At 43.8% G+C, this 16,727-nt stretch overlaps 1 protein-coding gene across 4 annotated transcripts in view; it reads right to left on the bottom strand.

The window, feature by feature from the left end:
• Positions 1 to 15,752, bottom strand: part of ano10a (anoctamin 10a) — a 45,856-nt gene extending 30,104 nt beyond the window's left edge. The window contains exons 1-12 of one of the 4 annotated variants that reach the window (XM_036966385.1): positions 15,608 to 15,743; positions 14,519 to 14,740; positions 13,238 to 13,397; positions 12,404 to 12,601; positions 11,973 to 12,107; positions 10,258 to 10,377; positions 9,471 to 10,040; positions 9,172 to 9,227; positions 8,994 to 9,068; positions 3,659 to 3,841; positions 3,032 to 3,223; positions 2,679 to 2,807 (exon numbers count right to left, since the gene is read on the bottom strand). In XM_036966385.1, the coding sequence (XP_036822280.1) occupies positions 2,679 to 2,807; positions 3,032 to 3,223; positions 3,659 to 3,841; positions 8,994 to 9,068; positions 9,172 to 9,227; positions 9,471 to 10,040; positions 10,258 to 10,377; positions 11,973 to 12,107; positions 12,404 to 12,601; positions 13,238 to 13,376 (1,797 nt within the window). In that variant the 5' untranslated portion in view covers positions 13,377 to 13,397; positions 14,519 to 14,740; positions 15,608 to 15,743. Of the gene's footprint in view, positions 1 to 2,678; positions 2,808 to 3,031; positions 3,224 to 3,658; positions 3,842 to 8,993; positions 9,069 to 9,171; positions 9,228 to 9,470; positions 10,041 to 10,257; positions 10,378 to 11,972; positions 12,108 to 12,403; positions 12,602 to 13,237; positions 13,398 to 14,029; positions 14,294 to 14,518; positions 14,741 to 15,607 lie in introns of those variants that run through there. The other 3 variants (XM_036966399.1, XM_036966393.1, XM_036966388.1) reach the window with 3 other exon arrangements.
• Between the last annotated feature and the right edge of the window lie 975 nt (positions 15,753 to 16,727).

The following is a 16,727-nucleotide window of genomic DNA, read 5'->3' as shown; positions in this document are numbered from 1 at the left end:
TTGCCTGGTTACTGCTCTGTGAAGTATGCCATGCTGTACAGTAATTACCCAGGTATCACCTGCTTAACAATGAGCCCTGTCCCAGCCAATCACAGACAGGAGAGAGGAATAACAGCTAGCCAGCAGAGCGAGAGAGAGCCGAAGGGCCCTCGTAACATTTTCCACTGACTAGACTGAGTCCATGGCCTTTAAAACACAAACTTATGCAAGATAGGCTAACTTCCATACATGTGATCTATCAATGCGCCATTATATGGTGGTGAAGAAATCAAATTCCACAAGATACATTTTTTTCATTTGATGCTACAGATGTTTTTTTTAAATGGGGGGGGGGGGGGGCGTCAGTATTTTCCCCACTCTCCTCCTATATGATCCGGTGGTCTGGTCCCACAACATAAGTCACTGCACTATAGTACTGTCTGCACCTCAAAGGTGAAATGAGGTATTGTACAGCAGCAACATATCACTCTGTGTCGTAGAGCTGGATTGACTCAGAATGACCTGTTCTCTGTATCTCAGAGCTGGACTGACATCCCTGACAGAAGGCACTAGAGGCCCTAATAGCCATATCCTGCTCTGCTTCCTGTAACTGGCTTGGTTATTATGTCAGCATTCTAAATGGTACACTATTTCCCTATAGTGCACTACATTTTACCATGGCCCATAGGGGAGTATATGGAATAGGGTGCCATTTGGGATGCAGGCTATATGTGCGCAACATTGACTGCCTCTGTAGCACTACTCATAGAATAGAATCTAGATATTCATAGAATATAATCTAGATATTCATAGAATAGAATCTAGATATTTATAGCCTCTGCCACAGTGTATCATGTGGATCAGTGATTGATGAATATTTCTCAAATCGTTTCTGGCAGATATTTTGCGGTGATTATGTATTGACAACGTTCAATGAATACATAAACAAACAATGCATCCAGAAAAGGATCAGTGTGTGTGTACCCTGTCCCTGCATGCTGAATAGCAGGGCTGGTTCTGCTGCTCCAGTCTGTAATGGACTGAATCATCTGGCAGGGAGACGCCAACCCACAGATCTACAGGAAATGTGCTGCTTGGCAGCAGTGTGAAACGTGCCTGGATGTACAATAAGCTAGTGAGGTAGGTTCATCTCTCTCAGCTACTACCCTCATTTCTCCTTCTCTCGCAACCTTGTGCTCTCTCCTATTTCTTTCTCTTGTTTTCTTTATCCCTCCCTCACGATCCCTCTCTCTTTTTCATGCGCAGACAACCAAACAGTAATTCAGTGTGATAACCCCCGTGCTGTAGATTTGTGTGACATCACATGTTCTACAGAGTGAGGTGGATTGCAGAGACAGAGCGAGAGAGAGAGAAAGAAAATAAACCCTGATCCACCCTGCTCTCTGCAGCAGCTCACCTCCGTGCCAACTTCAGCCTGAGCTACTGAGGTTAGAGGTCACGGCATTATATTACCACACAGCATCAAGGCCTGAGCAGCCGAGCACAGAGCCCAGGCACAGAGTATACAGGCCACACACGCTCTTCATTCTCACAGGGTGGTCAGGGCAACTCCCTGGGCGCTGGAGACATACAGTATGTGCAGGAGGAGGTGTGTTGTATTTACTGCTGCCTATCTGGATGGCCATGATTCTGTCTGTATTGCTGCTGGTCTGTATTAGCTGGTGCAAAGACAGGAAATCAATAAATGCACAAATCTGAAGTGTTTGAACTGCAGTAAAGGGATTGTCATACACAGTTAGTATTAAGATAACTGGTTTACTTGCTCTGCAGCAGTTCTGTAGACAAATGCAAAAACTATTTTCAACCAAACATTCACCCATGACCTCGTTTCAAATCCATAAAAATACAATGTTGTTTAGCATATAGATAAAACACACTAGAATGGCCTCTAAGGACTAATAAAATAAGTGTATTCTATTCTAATGAACTACCTCTCCTCTGCTTCAGGCCCCCCCTATGCTCTTTTTTGTCTTAGCTATTTTAAGCATTTTCTCTCGAGGGCTGGAGGTGCATGCGGAGGATGTTGCACAACGAGCTCCCCCAATTGTGATCCTAACAAACGTGGACTGACTGGAGTTATTCTGGGTCTAGAAGCTCTAACAGTGCATATTCCACACATATCTCCCCCACTAACACGTCCTATCTATTGGCCTACCCTCTGTACTCTTACCTGCTTACAGCTGCACTCAAAGACACAGTGGAGGAGACGAGACCTACAGTACAGCCAGGGCATAAACACCCTGTCATCATCATCTTTACACACGCTACCAAAGCAGCAAGGATGGAGCTCTTATTCTATGACTCTCTGGCACCATCTGCTGGCCAGCCTGCTTCAACTCTATTCTGCTGGCCAGCCTGCTTCAACTCTATTCTGCTGGCCAGCCTGCTTCAACTCTATTCTGCTGGCCAGCCTGCTTCAACTCTATTCTGCTGGCCAGCCTGCTTCAACTCTATTCTGCTGGCCAGCCTGCTTCAACTCTATTCTGCTGGCCAGCCTGCTTCAACTCCATTCTGCTGGCCAGCCTGCTTCAACTCCATTTAGGCGCAAGAAGCACCAAAACAGACACAATCTTGGAAATAAGAAGTTTAATTTGATTTTTAAATGAGTAGGAAATGATTGCATACATGTCTAGTCAGATTGTGTGTGAAGAGTGAGAGGTGTGAAGATGGTACAGTACCTCGAAGCCCACCACCCACATTATGAGCTGTGTCTCTGACTCCGGGAAATAGGACTTGACTTGGGGGGACATGCCAATCAAGGCACAGTTGGTCACCACGGCGATCACACTCATGGCCTCAAAGGCAAGCTGGAAGAAAAGAAAACACAGGAACTTTCCCCCTCTGACTGGTCTCCCTTTCCTTCCTATCCACCACAGTTCAAAACAATCATCACAGTTAGACATGAAACCTTTTTATCCTTGAAAACGTTATCTCCTTTAATTATCAAATAAAGTCCATCAAACCAACCAACCACACTAAATGTTCTATAGAGAACTAAACAGAGTAGAAAGAGCTATTAGGTCAGCCTTACCTGCCACACCCCTATATTGGCTGCAGGCTCAGAGAAGGGTCTTTTGAACACCTTGCACATCTTGAAGGCATCCGAGTAGACCTCTGTGACGTTGTTGAGCACCACCAGCACCGCGGCCAGAGGGTAGACACAGGAGAACAGACTGACATAGCCAAACAGCAGGAACAGCTCCAGGTAGTCATCAAATGTTCCCTTAATAGAACACAACAGAGTTTATACAGATTCATGAGGTTAGACGAGAGCATTACAATACCCACTTCAGCCACTGGACTCTTCATTGATGTCTGTCTAAACACTGCAGTAACATTTCACTTGATGGGGGTATTCTGTGCATAAGGCAAGCATAACAGCATAACCAATCAAGACAGTGGTTAAGAGCGTTGGGCCAGAAACCGAAAGGTTGCTGGTTCGAATCCCCAATCCGACTAGGTGAAAAATCTGTCGATGTGCCCTTGAGCAAGGAATGAACCCTAATTGCTCCTGTAAGTCGCTCTGGATGAGAGCGTCTGCTAAATGACTCAAACGTATTGTAAAGATACTGCAATGCACATGAAGGTATCATTCACATTCATCACAACCTTCCTAGTTACACATTCATTCCCCCGTAACTTGAGTCCAGCAACTCACCAGGTAGGTGCTCATGTCTGCCTCCAGCTTGACCTGCTCAGAGAGGGGCAGCTCCTTGTCTTCCATGGTTTTTATCATCCTCTTATGGGCCTTCTTGTTCCTCCTCCTCTGGAGCCAGTAGGGCAGGAAGGCCTCCATGATCTGGTTCAGGATCTGAGACGTTATCAGCAGCGTGGCCAGACTCTGAAAGGAAATAAAAGAGGATATTGATAGTAGATAGTAGTAGCAGCAGTAGTATGAGTAGTAGCAGTAGTAACAGTAATAGCAGCAGTAGTATGAGTAGCAGCATTAGTAACAGTAGTATGAGTAGTAGCAGTTGTAACAGTAGTAGCAGCAGTAGTAACAGTAGTAGCAGCAGTAGTATGAGTAGTAGCAGTAGTAACAGTAGTAGCAGCAGTAGTATGAGTAGTAGCAGTAGTAATAGTAGTAGTAGCAGTAGTAATAGTAGTAGCAGCAGTAGTATGAGTAGTAGCAGTAGTAACAGTAGTAGTAGCAGTAGTATGAGTAGTAGCAGTAGTAATAGTAGTAGTAGCAGTAGTAATAGTAGTAGCAGCAGTAGTATGAGTAGTAGCAGTAGTAATAGTAGTAGTAGCAGTAGTATGAGTAGTAGCAGTAGTAATAGTAGTAGTAGCAGTAGTATGAGTAGTAGCAGCAGTAGTATGAGTAGTAGCAGTAGTAACAGTAGTAGTAGCAGTAGTATGAGTAGTAGCAGTAGTAACAGTAATAGCAGCAGTAGTATGAGTAGCAGCATTAGTAACAGTAGTATGAGTAGTAGCAGTTGTAACAGTAGTAGCAGCAGTAGTAACAGTAGTAGCAGTAGTAACAATAGTAGTAGCAGTAGTAACAATAGTAGTAGCAGTAGTATGAGTAGTAGCAGTAGTAATAGTAGTAGCAGCAGTAGTATGAGTAGTAGCAGTAGTAACAATAGTAGTAGCAGTAGTAACAATAGTAGTAGCAGTAGTATGAGTAGCAGCAGCAGTATGAGTAGCAGCAGCAGTATGAGTGGCAGCTGTAGTATGAGTGGCAGCTGTAGTATGAGTGGCAGCTGTAGTATGAGTAGCAGCAGTAGTAGCAGCAGTAGCAGCAGTAGTATGAGTGGCAGCTGTAGTATGAGTGGCAGCAGTAGTAACAGTAGTAGTAGTAGTAGCAGTAGTATGAGTAGCAGCAGTATGAGTAGCAGCAGTAGTAGCAGCAGTAGTATGAGTAGTAGCAGTAGTATGAGTAGCAGCAGTAGTATGAGTGGCAGCTGTAGTATGAGTGGCAGCTGTAGTAACAGTAGTAGTAGTAGTAGTAGCAGTAGTATGAGTAGCAGCAGTAGTATGAGTAGCAGCAGTAGTATGAGTAGCAGCAGTAGGATGAGTAGCAGCAGTAATATGAGTAGCAGCAGTAGTAACAGTAAGTAGTAGTAGCAGTAGTAGTAGCAGTAGTATGAGTAGCAGCAGTAGTAGCTGTAGTAGCAGTAGTTTCAGCAGCAGTATTAATAGCAGCAGTAGTAGTATCTGTAGTAGCAGCAGTAGTAGCAGCAGCATTAGTAGTAGATGTAGTAGCAGCAGCAGTATTAGTAGTAGATGTAGTAGCAGCATTGGTAGCAGCAGCAGTATGAGTAGCAGGTAGTAGTATGAGGAGCAGCAGTAGTAGTATGAGTAGTAACAGCAGCAGCAGCTGTAGTAGCAGCAGCAGCAGCATGAGTAGCAGCAGCAGTATGAGGAGCAGCAGCAGTATGAGGAGCAGCAGTAGTATGAGTAGCATTAGCAGTAGATGTAGCAGCAGCATTGGTAGCAGCAGCAGTATGAGTAGCAGCAGTAGTAGTATGAGTAGTAGCAGCAGCAGCAGCTGTAATAGCAGCAGCAGCTGTAATAGCAGCAGCAGTATGAGGAGCAGCAGCAGTATGAGGAGCAGCGGCAGTATGAGGAGTAGCAGCAGTAGTAGTATCTGTAGTAGCAGCAGCAGCATTAGTAGCAGCTGCAGTATTAGTAGCAGCAGCAGTAGCACCAATAGTAGCAGCAGGATAAGTAGTAGCAGCAGTAGCACCAGTAGTAGTAGTAGTAGTAGTAGTAGTAGCAGCAGCAGCAGTAGTAGCAGCAGCAGGATAAGTAGTAGCAGCAGCAGTAGTAGTAGTAGTAGCAGCAGTAGCAGTAGCACCAGTAGTAGTAGTAGTAGCAGCAGCAGTAGTAGTAGTAGTAGCACCAGTAGTAGTAGTAGTAGTAGCAGCAGTAGCAGGATAAGTAGTAGCAGCAGCAGTAGTAGCAGCATTAGTAGCAGTAACACCAATAGCAGTAGTTGCAGTAGCAGGATAAGTAGTAGCAGCAGCATTAGTAGCAGCATTAGTAGCAGTAGCACCAATAGCAGTAGTTGCAGCAGCAGGATAAGTAGTAGTAGCAGCAGCAGTTGTAGCAGGATAAGTAGTAGTAGCAGCAGTAGCAGGATAAGTAGTAGTAGTAGTAGTAGTAGTAGTAGCAGCAGCAGCAGGATAAGTAGTAGTAGCAGCAGTAGCACCAATAGCAGTAGTTGCAGTAGCAGCAGCAGGATGAGTAGTAGTAGCAGCAGTAGCACCAATAGTAGTAGTTGCAGCAGCAGGATAAGTAGCAGCAACAGCAGAAATAGTAGCAGCAGTAGCACCAATAGCAGTAGTTGCAGCAGCAGGATAAGTAGTAGTAGCAGCAGCAGTTGTAGCAGGATAAGTAGCAGCAACAGCAGAAATAGTAGCAGCAGTAGCACCAATAGTAGTAGTTGTAGCAGCAGGATAAGTAGTAGTAGCAGCAGCAGTTGTAGCAGGATAAGTAGAAGCAGCAGCAGGATAAGTAGTAGTAGCAGCAGCAGCAGGATAAGTAGTAGTAGTTGCAGCAGCAGGATAAGTAGTAGTAGCAGCAGCAGCAGGATAAGTAACAGCAGCAGCAGGATAAGTAGTAGTAGCAGCAGTAGCACCAATAGTAGTAGTTGCAGCAGCAGGATAAGTAGTAGTAGCAGCAGCAGCAGCAGTTGTAGCAGGATAAGTAACAGCAGCAGCAGGATAAGTAGTAGTAGTTGCAGCAGCAGGATAAGTAGTAGTAGCAGCAGCAGTTGTAGCAGGATAAGTAACAGCAGCAGCAGGATAAGTAGTAGTAGCAGCAGCAGCAGGATAAGTAACAGCAGCAGCAGGATAAGTAGTAGTTGCAGCAGCAGGATAAGTAGTAGTAGCAGCAGCAGCAGCAGTTGTAGCAGGATAAGTAGCAGCAGCAGCAGGATAAGTAGCAGCAACAGCAGGATAAGTAGCAGCAACAGCAGGATAAGTAGCAGCAACAGCAGGATAAGTAGCAGCAACAGCAGGATAAGTAGCAGCAACAGCAGGATAAGTAGCAGCAACAGCAGGATAAGTAACAGCAGCAGCAGGATAAGTAGCAGCAACAGCAGGATAAGTAGAAGCAACAGCAGGATAAGTAGCAGCAACAGCAGGATAAGTAGCAGCAACAGCAGGATAAGTAGCAGCAGCAGCAGGATAAGTAGCAGCAACAGCAGGATAAGTAGCAGCAGCAGCAGGATAAGTAACAGCAGCAGCAGGATAAGTAGCAGCAACAGCAGGATAAGTAGCAGCAGCAGCAGGATAAGTAGCAGCAACAGCAGGATAAGTAGCAGCAACAGCAGGATAAGTAGCAGCAACAGCAGGATAAGTAGCAGCAACAGCAGGATAAGTAGCAGCAACAGCAGGATAAGTAGCAGCAACAGCAGGATAAGTAGCAGCAACAGCAGGATAAGTAGCAGCAACAGCAGGATAAGTAGCAGCAACAGCAGGATAAGTAGCGGCAACAGCAGGATAAGTAGCAGCAACAGCAGGATAAGTAGCAGCAACAGCAGGATAAGTAGCAGCAACAGCAGGATAAGTAGCAGCAGCAGCAGGATAAGTAGCAGCAACAGCAGAAATAGTAGCAGCAACAGCAGGATAAGTAGCAGCAGCAGTAGCAGCAGGATAAGTAACAGCAACAGCAGAAATAGTAGCAGCAGTAGTAGTTTCTTTCTCTTGAGCCCAGGACCATGCCTCAGGACTACCTGGCATGATGACTCCTTGCTGTCCCCAGACCACCTGCTCCTGTGGCTATGGAACCCTGACCTGTTCACCAGATGTGCTACCTGTCCCAGACCTGCTGTTTTCAACTCTCTAGAGACAGCAGGAGCAGTAGAGATACTCTGAAGGATCGGCTATGAAAAGCCAACTGACATTTACTCCTGAAGTGCTGACCTGTTGCACCCTCGAAAACCACTGTAATTATTGACCCTGCTGGTCATATATGAACATTTGAACATCTTGGCCATGTTCTGTTATAATCTCCACCCGGCACAGCCAGAAGAGGACTGGCCACCCCTCATAGCCTAGATCCTCTCTAGGTTTCTTCCTAGGTTTTGGCCTTTCTAGGGAGTTTTTCCTAGCCACTGTGCTTCTACACCTGCATTGCTTGCTGTTCGGGGTTTTAGGCTTTTAGGCTGGGTTTCTGTACAGCACTTTGTGACATCAGCTGATGTAAGAAGGGCTTTATAAATACATTTGATTGATTGATAGCAGAAGAAGCAGCAGCAGCAGCAACAGAAGTAGCAGCACCAGCAACAGAAGAAGCAGCAGTAGTAGCAGCAGCAGTAAACAACTCTGGTTGCATCCCAAATGGTACACTTTTCCATTTACAATGCACTACTTTACACCAGGGCTCTAGGGCTGTGGTTAAAAGTAGTGCACTATATAGGGAATAGGGTGCTATTTAGACAGAAAATGAAACACAATAACAGCATTGGGGATATTGCTAGTAGTGAGAGCCTTATATATCTATCGCTGTCTCTGCTGCTAGTGCCTCTAGCCATCCATGTCTGGAATGATGGATCACTTGAATCGGAACATCTAAGGCCAAAGGCTAGTAGTGACCAATGATGTGTATAAACTCTGGATTGCTGATGCTATGCTATGGCTCTCCCCAGTGGGAGCAGTCCTCTATAGGAATTAATGGAATTCTACAGTATTGAAATTCAATAGGACAGAATTACATGTATTTAAGATGTTTTGTTGTTGTAGTAGTAGTAGTAGTAGTAGAGACAGTAACAATAGAACTATATATATATATACACTAAGATTTTTTTTATATCTTTGTTTTGTTTTATGTTTTGCTAACATTGAATATAAAATGATGCATTTGTGTCCGTAATAGAATATACATGTCAAAAACAAATGTAGACATTAACACATGCATTTCTATAGCTTCCAAAATCTTGTTTACAATGAAGGAGGGTTACCAAGATGGCTGCACGGTGGCTTCAATACAGCGCCCCCTGTTAGTCATCCAGGGTATATATATACACATCATTGGTAGTGACCCACCTGTCTGAGAAGCACCATATCCTGCATCACAAAGGCAATGTAGAATAGGGAGGCAAAACAGTTGAAGAAGTTGAACTGGGGAGAGAAGATGACAAGTAAACTGTTAACAAAAGGATTTTCAAAATCAATGGTAACTTGAAATGATCATGGAAACAAACCAATTTCATGTATGACTCACCACCAGTACTTTAAGGACAAGGTGATTTTGAAATGTTGACTCAAGCCTGTGGTTTTCTAAAGCAAAAATAACATTGACTTCATAAACAGTGTGTCTTCTATCAAGTCAACAACTCTCCCTACAGTCAGCAAAAGAACAAGAGGAACACAGGAAACACCACTGTAGCATTAAGACAATGTATTTTTAGCCTCAATGATTTGTGTGTTCTGTTGTTTTCTGCATTGTTAAAACAACATTGTATGTATTATAAAATATGAGCTAAAATGCATTCATCCACCCACCCATCCAATCCCACTCACCCCAGCCAGTGAGGAACTCTGCAGCATAGCGGTATATGAGGTTCATGATCTCTATAACCACAGCGTAGATAATACTAGGGATAAAAAGTAGCAGTCCTGTCCAGAAGGTAGGCTCCTCATCATGGATCATCAAGGCCCAGCCCTCCATGTCAAAGTAGATCATCATGACGTACAGAGACAGGTAGAGGCACAGCAGCACAAAGGGAACAGACACCAGGTAGATCCTCAGCTGACGCTTGGCGTTTGAGTAGAGTGGCTCCGCCCGCCCCGTGACGGGATTGACGCCCAAGACGCCGTGGAAGCCCGGCCTCGGCTCCTCGAAGGCTTTCTTCCTGCTCAGGGTGCCCCAGCCGTACGCCAGCGAAGCGCTGAGGCGCTTCCATAACTCCAGGATCACCGTGCACCACACCAGGTTGAAGCCGGCGAACACCGTGAACTTGTCGTAGTCCTCCCAGTCGAAGAGGTAGTATGGTATCCCTATGAGGGCCATGGGGATCAGGGCCAAGGTGAAATACTCCAGGAAACCAAAGTAGAGTGCCATACCCTCACCAAAGTAGTGCCTGATGTCATCTGGATGGACCATGGGGAATCATGGGGAGGATTTAGTCACAAACAAGCTTCTTAGAAGGTTCTTAGAATGTTCCATGTCTTGTACATGGTGATAGCCTAATCATTGTATATACTCCAGTGAAGTTCATATTGAAAGAGATGGATAACACTAAGATAATACTGTGTAGCCTTAGGATTCAAAGGGCAAAATGATCAAGCCATGGCAACTGTAACTTACCAAGAGGCTGGAAGGACAACTTGATCTTTTTGAACCAGGAAAAGGAAAGCCTTTTGAGTTCCTCCTTCTCATGCAGAGGGAAAACTTGGACAAGGATCCCCTTTGATTGCATTCTGCGTACTGAGATTACATTAAAAACAGAAGAGTCAGTCCATTCACACCCCCCCACCCCCAGTCTCCTGACGCTATTTGTCATGTGATTCTAGCCATCTTTATTAGATAAACATAACGAAACTTGAACTAGTGGCCCACGCCAGTGTTTCCCCAACTCCAGTACCTCCAACAGAACATGTTGTTACAGCCTCAGACAAACTCACCTGGTTCAACTCATTGAGGGCTTGATGATTAGTTGAGGAGTTGAATCAGGTGTGTTTGTCTGGGACTACAATAACAAATGTGTACTGTTGGGGGTACTGGAGGACCAGGGTTTTCAAAGGCCTATGCTCTTTTGGTGAGAGATAATTACCTTGTTAAGTTGCTGAAGTGCTAAAAATGACTGAGAACATTGGCTACTTGAGAGCAATGAAAACAGTTGAGTTTAAACTGTTAACTTTCCTCATAATGAGAGAAAGCTTAGTTTTCTAAAACAATAGCATACAGACCCACATATATACTAGTATATTTGTATAAAAATAAAAAGCTTTAATTTCATGTCATTTCTTGACAAAATTATTTCCAAAACGTTGCATTATTTTTCTAAACAATTGGTTAAGCTGAATAGCAGTCTATCTGCTCAGCAAGAGCATTGACTCCTTATCTCGTATTTGAATAATCCACTGACATTTGCATATTTATTGTCCTTATTGCTGACTCTGATGGGGAGACAATGTGAGGATTATGTATGTTATGTTTCAAATATGGAATTGGCTTCAGACCTGGGTTCAAATAGTATTGGTTTTCATGTGTGCTGAACTTGACTGAGACATACAGAAGATCTATACACCTGACTGACATCAGCATGATGGAAAAGGAACGGGGATTCATTGGGCCAGGTGATGTTTTTACACTTCTCAATTGTCCAGTATTGGTGATTGCATCCCCACTGGGGCTGCTTCTTGTCTTTAGCTGATAGGAGTGGAAACCAGTGTGGTTGTCTGCTGCAATAGCCTATCCGTGACAAGGACCGACGAGTTGTGCGTTCCGAGATGACGTTCTGTGCCGTTATTTGCCTGTTTGTGGTCCGCCTGTTAGCTTGTACGATTTTTGCTATTCTCCTTCGACCTCTCATCAACGAGCCGTTTCTGCCCACAGGATATTTTTTGTTTGTCGTACCATTCTCGGTAAACCCTTGACACTGTCATGCATGAAAATATACTGGAACCGGCACGCCTGGCACCGACCATCATACCACGCTCAGTCGCTTTGCCCATTCTAATGTTCAATCGATCAGTAACTGAATGCCTCGCTGCCTGTCTGCCTACTTTATATAGCAAGCCACGGCCACATGACTCACTGTCTGTAGGAGCGCACTATTTTGGTGAACGGAGTGGTGTACCTAATAAACTTCCCACAGTGTTAATGGCTCTGAGCTTCCCTAGCACAATAGAACCAATGGAATAGTCACAAAAGTCCAAACCCTGCCCATCTGGCATTCCAATCCAGGCAGCAGGCTCAGAGTATTTGAAAGAAAATGTATACTATTTGAACCCAGGTTTGATGACTGTGCACCCAGTGTTTCAGTGTGGCTGAGGTCATAGGGTCAGTGGTGTACTTACTGACTGACTTCCCTGGATACAGTTTCATCTTCGGATATCCAGGCACGTGGGCCTCATCCTTGGCCCTCAGGTTGTCCAGTTCATGTTTTATGATGTATTGACACTCTGCCATGCTCAGAAAACCATCCCCATCACCTGTAGTATAGAGACACAGACAATTAACACATTTAGTCACTTTACAATACAATAACGTGCTCTTACACTAGTGTAGTAATGATGTTTATTTAAACAACACGCTGTATTTACATAATCTAATTATTGTGTTGTATTGTAATTGTATAGTAATATAGTTGTAATAATATAATACAGAACATTTAAAATACTATTCATCATCTACAGTACATTCACAGTTTACTATGTATGCATCACTAATGGCACCCTATGCGATAAGGAATAGGGCGCCATTTGTGACGTACTGTACCCTAGATTACCTTGGAACTCTTTGAAGTTGTGCTTGTTGGCATATGTGAAGCCTCTCATGGAGCCGTCGTTGAACTCCTTGAAGAGGCCCACGTCCTCAGCTCCGTATAGGAGCCTTTGCCAGGAGGCCCCCACCACATACACATTGGGGTTGTCCTTCTCCGTGCCCTGAGCCCCTGGAGTCAGCTGCTCCACCAGCAGCTCAGCCCCTAACACAGCAGAGGAATCAGGACAGGTATGAAGGCATCAATAGACTAGGTGTTCATCCCAAATTACACCCTATTCCCTTTATAGTGCACTACTTTTGACCAGGGCTCAGGTCAAAAGTAGTGCACTATGTAGGGAATAGGGTGCCATTTTGGGACGTAGCCTAGGACAACCATATTGTATCAACAGAGCCAGACTGACTGGTTAATAGATACAGTAACTAAAAGGGACTTTCACACTATTGTACCGAACCGTGCTCTTTTCAGTGAGTATTTCACGATATAAGTGATAAGGTCAGCCTGCTTTGTTTTCACATAGCTTATCGCAGGTGGCATCAGGGCCCGTATTCATAAAGGGAGTGCTGATCTAGGGTCAGTTTTGCTATTTAGATCATAATAATATTTTATAAACAGATCCTAGATCAGCACTCCTACTCTGAGACGCTTTGTGGAAACGGGCCCAGATATGTTATCGGATCAGTTTCGCTCACTTTCAGAGAGCACGATAGAGTGAAAGCCAAAAGAGAGGAAGCAGAGGCAATTTGAAAAGCGATGGAGAGAAGAATGTTTAAACTGTTGGGAAGCTTCAAATCTCTGTTCCCAATATACAGTAGGTAAGCTAAGCTCAATGTACTGTACCTCCATCTTGCTGCTTGTCTCTGACCCTGTTTAGTAACCATGCGATGGCTTCCTCTTTGGTTTCCGAAACCAACTCGATGACCACCAGAGGTGCAAATGTTGAGCCATCACTGTCATACACTGACAAGCTTTTTTGCATTTTCCCCTCTCCCTGTGAAGCCTGGGGAGAGACAAGATAGGAAACAAATGAATTAAACATGACTGCCTACAAGGACCAAAATGACAAGGCCAGAATAGCATTCTTCAGTTTTGAACATCCGAGTATCAGTGTACAGTGAAAATATGTTTTGCATAGCCTAAATACATAAACACCATTGGCTATTTAAATCTATAAAATAAAATATCAGTTGTTGCACATACAAATGTTGCTCTAGGTAACCAAATTACTTATTGCTCCTCTTGCAAATGTGAGTTGCAGCACCTTCACCTGGCCTAAAACAATCTTATATTACCTAACAAGGTGTGGTATGTTCAGGGGTTCAGCCTTGAGGCGTTTTACTAGTCTGAGTACCAGTCTCTTTAGCTAACATTCCACTCCTTGCCACTCCTTGTCATTGCCAAAAAAGCTGGCCTTTCAGCAATCTCAACGTTCAATAGAGAGAAATAGTAATGGCGTCTTTTTGTATGCACTAACTCCGCCATAGCTTATGGGAAAACGAATGAAGTTTTGTAGGTTTTTTGGGCTAAAGAGACTGGTCTGATTCAGACGGGTTGGGTTAAATGCAGAAGACAAATTTCAGTTGACTGGATTCAGTTGCACAACTAACTAACTAACTAGGTATCCCCCTTTACCTTTCCCAGGCTAGCTTTTTACAGTCTGAAGTCGTTAACTTCTGAAGTTGCCTTCATATTCTAAAACGCCTTCTCTTCAAGTCATTCTTATGGCTTGGGTTCAGCCCAACTGATTGATGTCATTCGACTGTTTACTTTAGACGTTGAATCACAACGGCTTAAAAACAGATTTTCCATGTTAAGAGGTTAAAATGTAATTTGATCCAAAATCTGATTCTGAATATCAGCTAAAGCTGGCTAGTGACAGTGACAGCTGAGTGTTTTGGTGTGAGAGAGGGCGGGGCATGAACCGCACGTTCGTTGCAGTATCGATGGGTGGCTATAAACACTGTTACAGGGTATACTCATGATTGCTTTACTCTGAAGAAATGTGTTGAGCTTTGACGTAACATTGTCACGTACAACTGGGGAAACATTTGACGCAAATCGGAAAAGTAGATACCGGTAGGCCTTTTACATCAACAAATCTCTATAAACAAGGCTACTCACCACGTGCTTCGTTCGCTGGCGCAATAAGGTCCACTTTTAAAGGTTGCCCGCAATGCCAAGTCGACAATAAATACCTATTTCGAATCTTCTATTGTCTTGAGAAATCAGAAGAGTTGCTTGACTTCTGCCTCTCCACGTCACTGGCACTGACAGGCAAGCGCCGCTGTAGACCTCAGCCCGCAGTTATCACACCCACCAACGTGCTTTGCTGTGTGTGTAGGCCTACATAGCATAGAGATAGTTAGAGGACGCAACATTGTATCTGTCCTATTATGGCGTCTGTGAGAGCATGGGCAGTGTAGTCACTTTTGTTCTTCTGCTACTTCTATGAGAAGGCTGGTGATTGAATTTATGGAATGTTTGCTCACAATATAATTAATTGGCTGATCCCTCCTGATGATCTAGATGGAATTATGTGTTCATTCCTTAACCCATAAGAAGTCCCACCCCAATGAATACTTCAAAATAGTGAAAGTCTTCAAATGCGCTGCCCATGCTTAGACCGGTTTTGGGGCACTAGAGTCCTGTATCTATCTCTATGGAACGGAGGCAAGTAAATCACGACAAGAACACTTTAAATGGGGCTTCCTCATTTGAATAGGATTCTAACACGTTTTTCTAGCAGGACAGGCATACGGCATATGTCTTTATTATGAAAAAAAATACAGTAGTTATAATGTTGACAATATTATTTTAACCTTTTATTTAACTAGGAATGTCAATAAAGAACAAACTCTTATTTACAATGACGGCCTACCGGGGAACTGCCTTGTTCAGGGGCAGAAATACAGATGTTTACCTAGTCCGCTCAGGGATTCGACCCAGCAACCTTTCGGTTACTGGTCCAACGCTCTAGTGGTTACCTGCCTTGTGGTTAGACTAAACCTCACCAGACAATGAGGTGAGGGTTATTATGATTATGGTCTTGCTCCCAGGATACAAGTATTGGTTCTTGTTAGTTTGGTTTGGCTAGTTTATTATTACTATTGAGGTTGTCATATAAAACACAGAATCCATAGCATTGTCTCTGATAAGAGCCTATCGAATACGACTACCAATTTTTGTGTAAATAATTGTATTTTACCATACCAGAGTTCATTTGTGGCGTGTGTGTGTATCTTCCGCAATATCACGTCCCACAGCGTCAGTAAAAAAAAGTCGCGTTCTTCTTCAGGGGTGTATTACTGAAACCGTTTACTTCAAACGGAAAACGTTTTGCAACGAAAACGAGACTTTATTGGTCAAGTTTATCAAAATTTGGGAGTTTATGTAGGTAGGTCCCTCCCCGTCTCGTTCGCTCAGAGGAAGAGACGAAGTGAGAAGTTTTAATCGTCCCAAGATCTGGCCACGAAAATAAACCAACTAAGTGAATCATTTTTGTATGGAGGTCAATGAGTGTCGAATTTAGAAAACAAAAATGGTCATTTCTCATTTGCTACTTGACGCTTATTTTATTTAATTGGACGTTTCGCAAATCTTAGGTGTTATGTGTGTGTAACAGATGTGAAACGGCTAGCTTAGTTAGCGTGGGCGCTAAATAGCGTTTCAATCAGTGACGTCACTTGCTCTGAGACCTTGAAGTAGTAGTTCCCCTTGCTCTGCAAGGGCCGCGGCTTTTGTGGAGCGATGGGTAACGACGCTTCGTAGGCGTCAGTTGTTGATGTGTATGGGTATGGGCGAGGGGACGGTTTAAAATTATACTGTTACATTGATGCTGTTGACCCGGATTACTGGTTGCTGCGGAAAAAGGAGGAAGGTCAAAAGGGGGGTGAGTGCCATCAAAAGGAACATACAATTTGACATCCCAATTAGGATCTGGCTAAAAAAAATACTTGAATCAGTTATAGAACCAATTGGCCTTTATGGTTGAGGTCTGGGGTGCGCTCACAAACCAAGAATTCACTAAATGAGGAAAAACAAAATTGAGACTCTGCATGCAGAATTCTGAAAAAACATCCCCTGTGTACAACGTCAAACACCAAATACTGCACGCAGAGCAAAATTCGGATGATACCCGCTAATGATCAAAATCCAGAAAACAGACGTTAAATTCTACAACAACCTAAAAGGAATTGATTCCAAAACCACAATAAGACCTAACCAAATCACGAGAATACAAAAAGGTAATTTCTTGACAAATTTGGAAATAATTAACTAAAAAATAGAGCAAACTGGAATGCTATTTGGCCCTAAACAGAGAGTACACAGT

The sequence above is a fragment of the Oncorhynchus mykiss genome, chromosome 3 (assembly GCF_013265735.2).
Source record: "Oncorhynchus mykiss isolate Arlee chromosome 3, USDA_OmykA_1.1, whole genome shotgun sequence".
Lineage (NCBI taxonomy): Eukaryota > Metazoa > Chordata > Actinopteri > Salmoniformes > Salmonidae > Oncorhynchus > Oncorhynchus mykiss.
The sequence above is the reverse complement of the archived record's forward strand: the minus strand, read 5'-3'. Positions and strand labels throughout refer to the sequence as shown.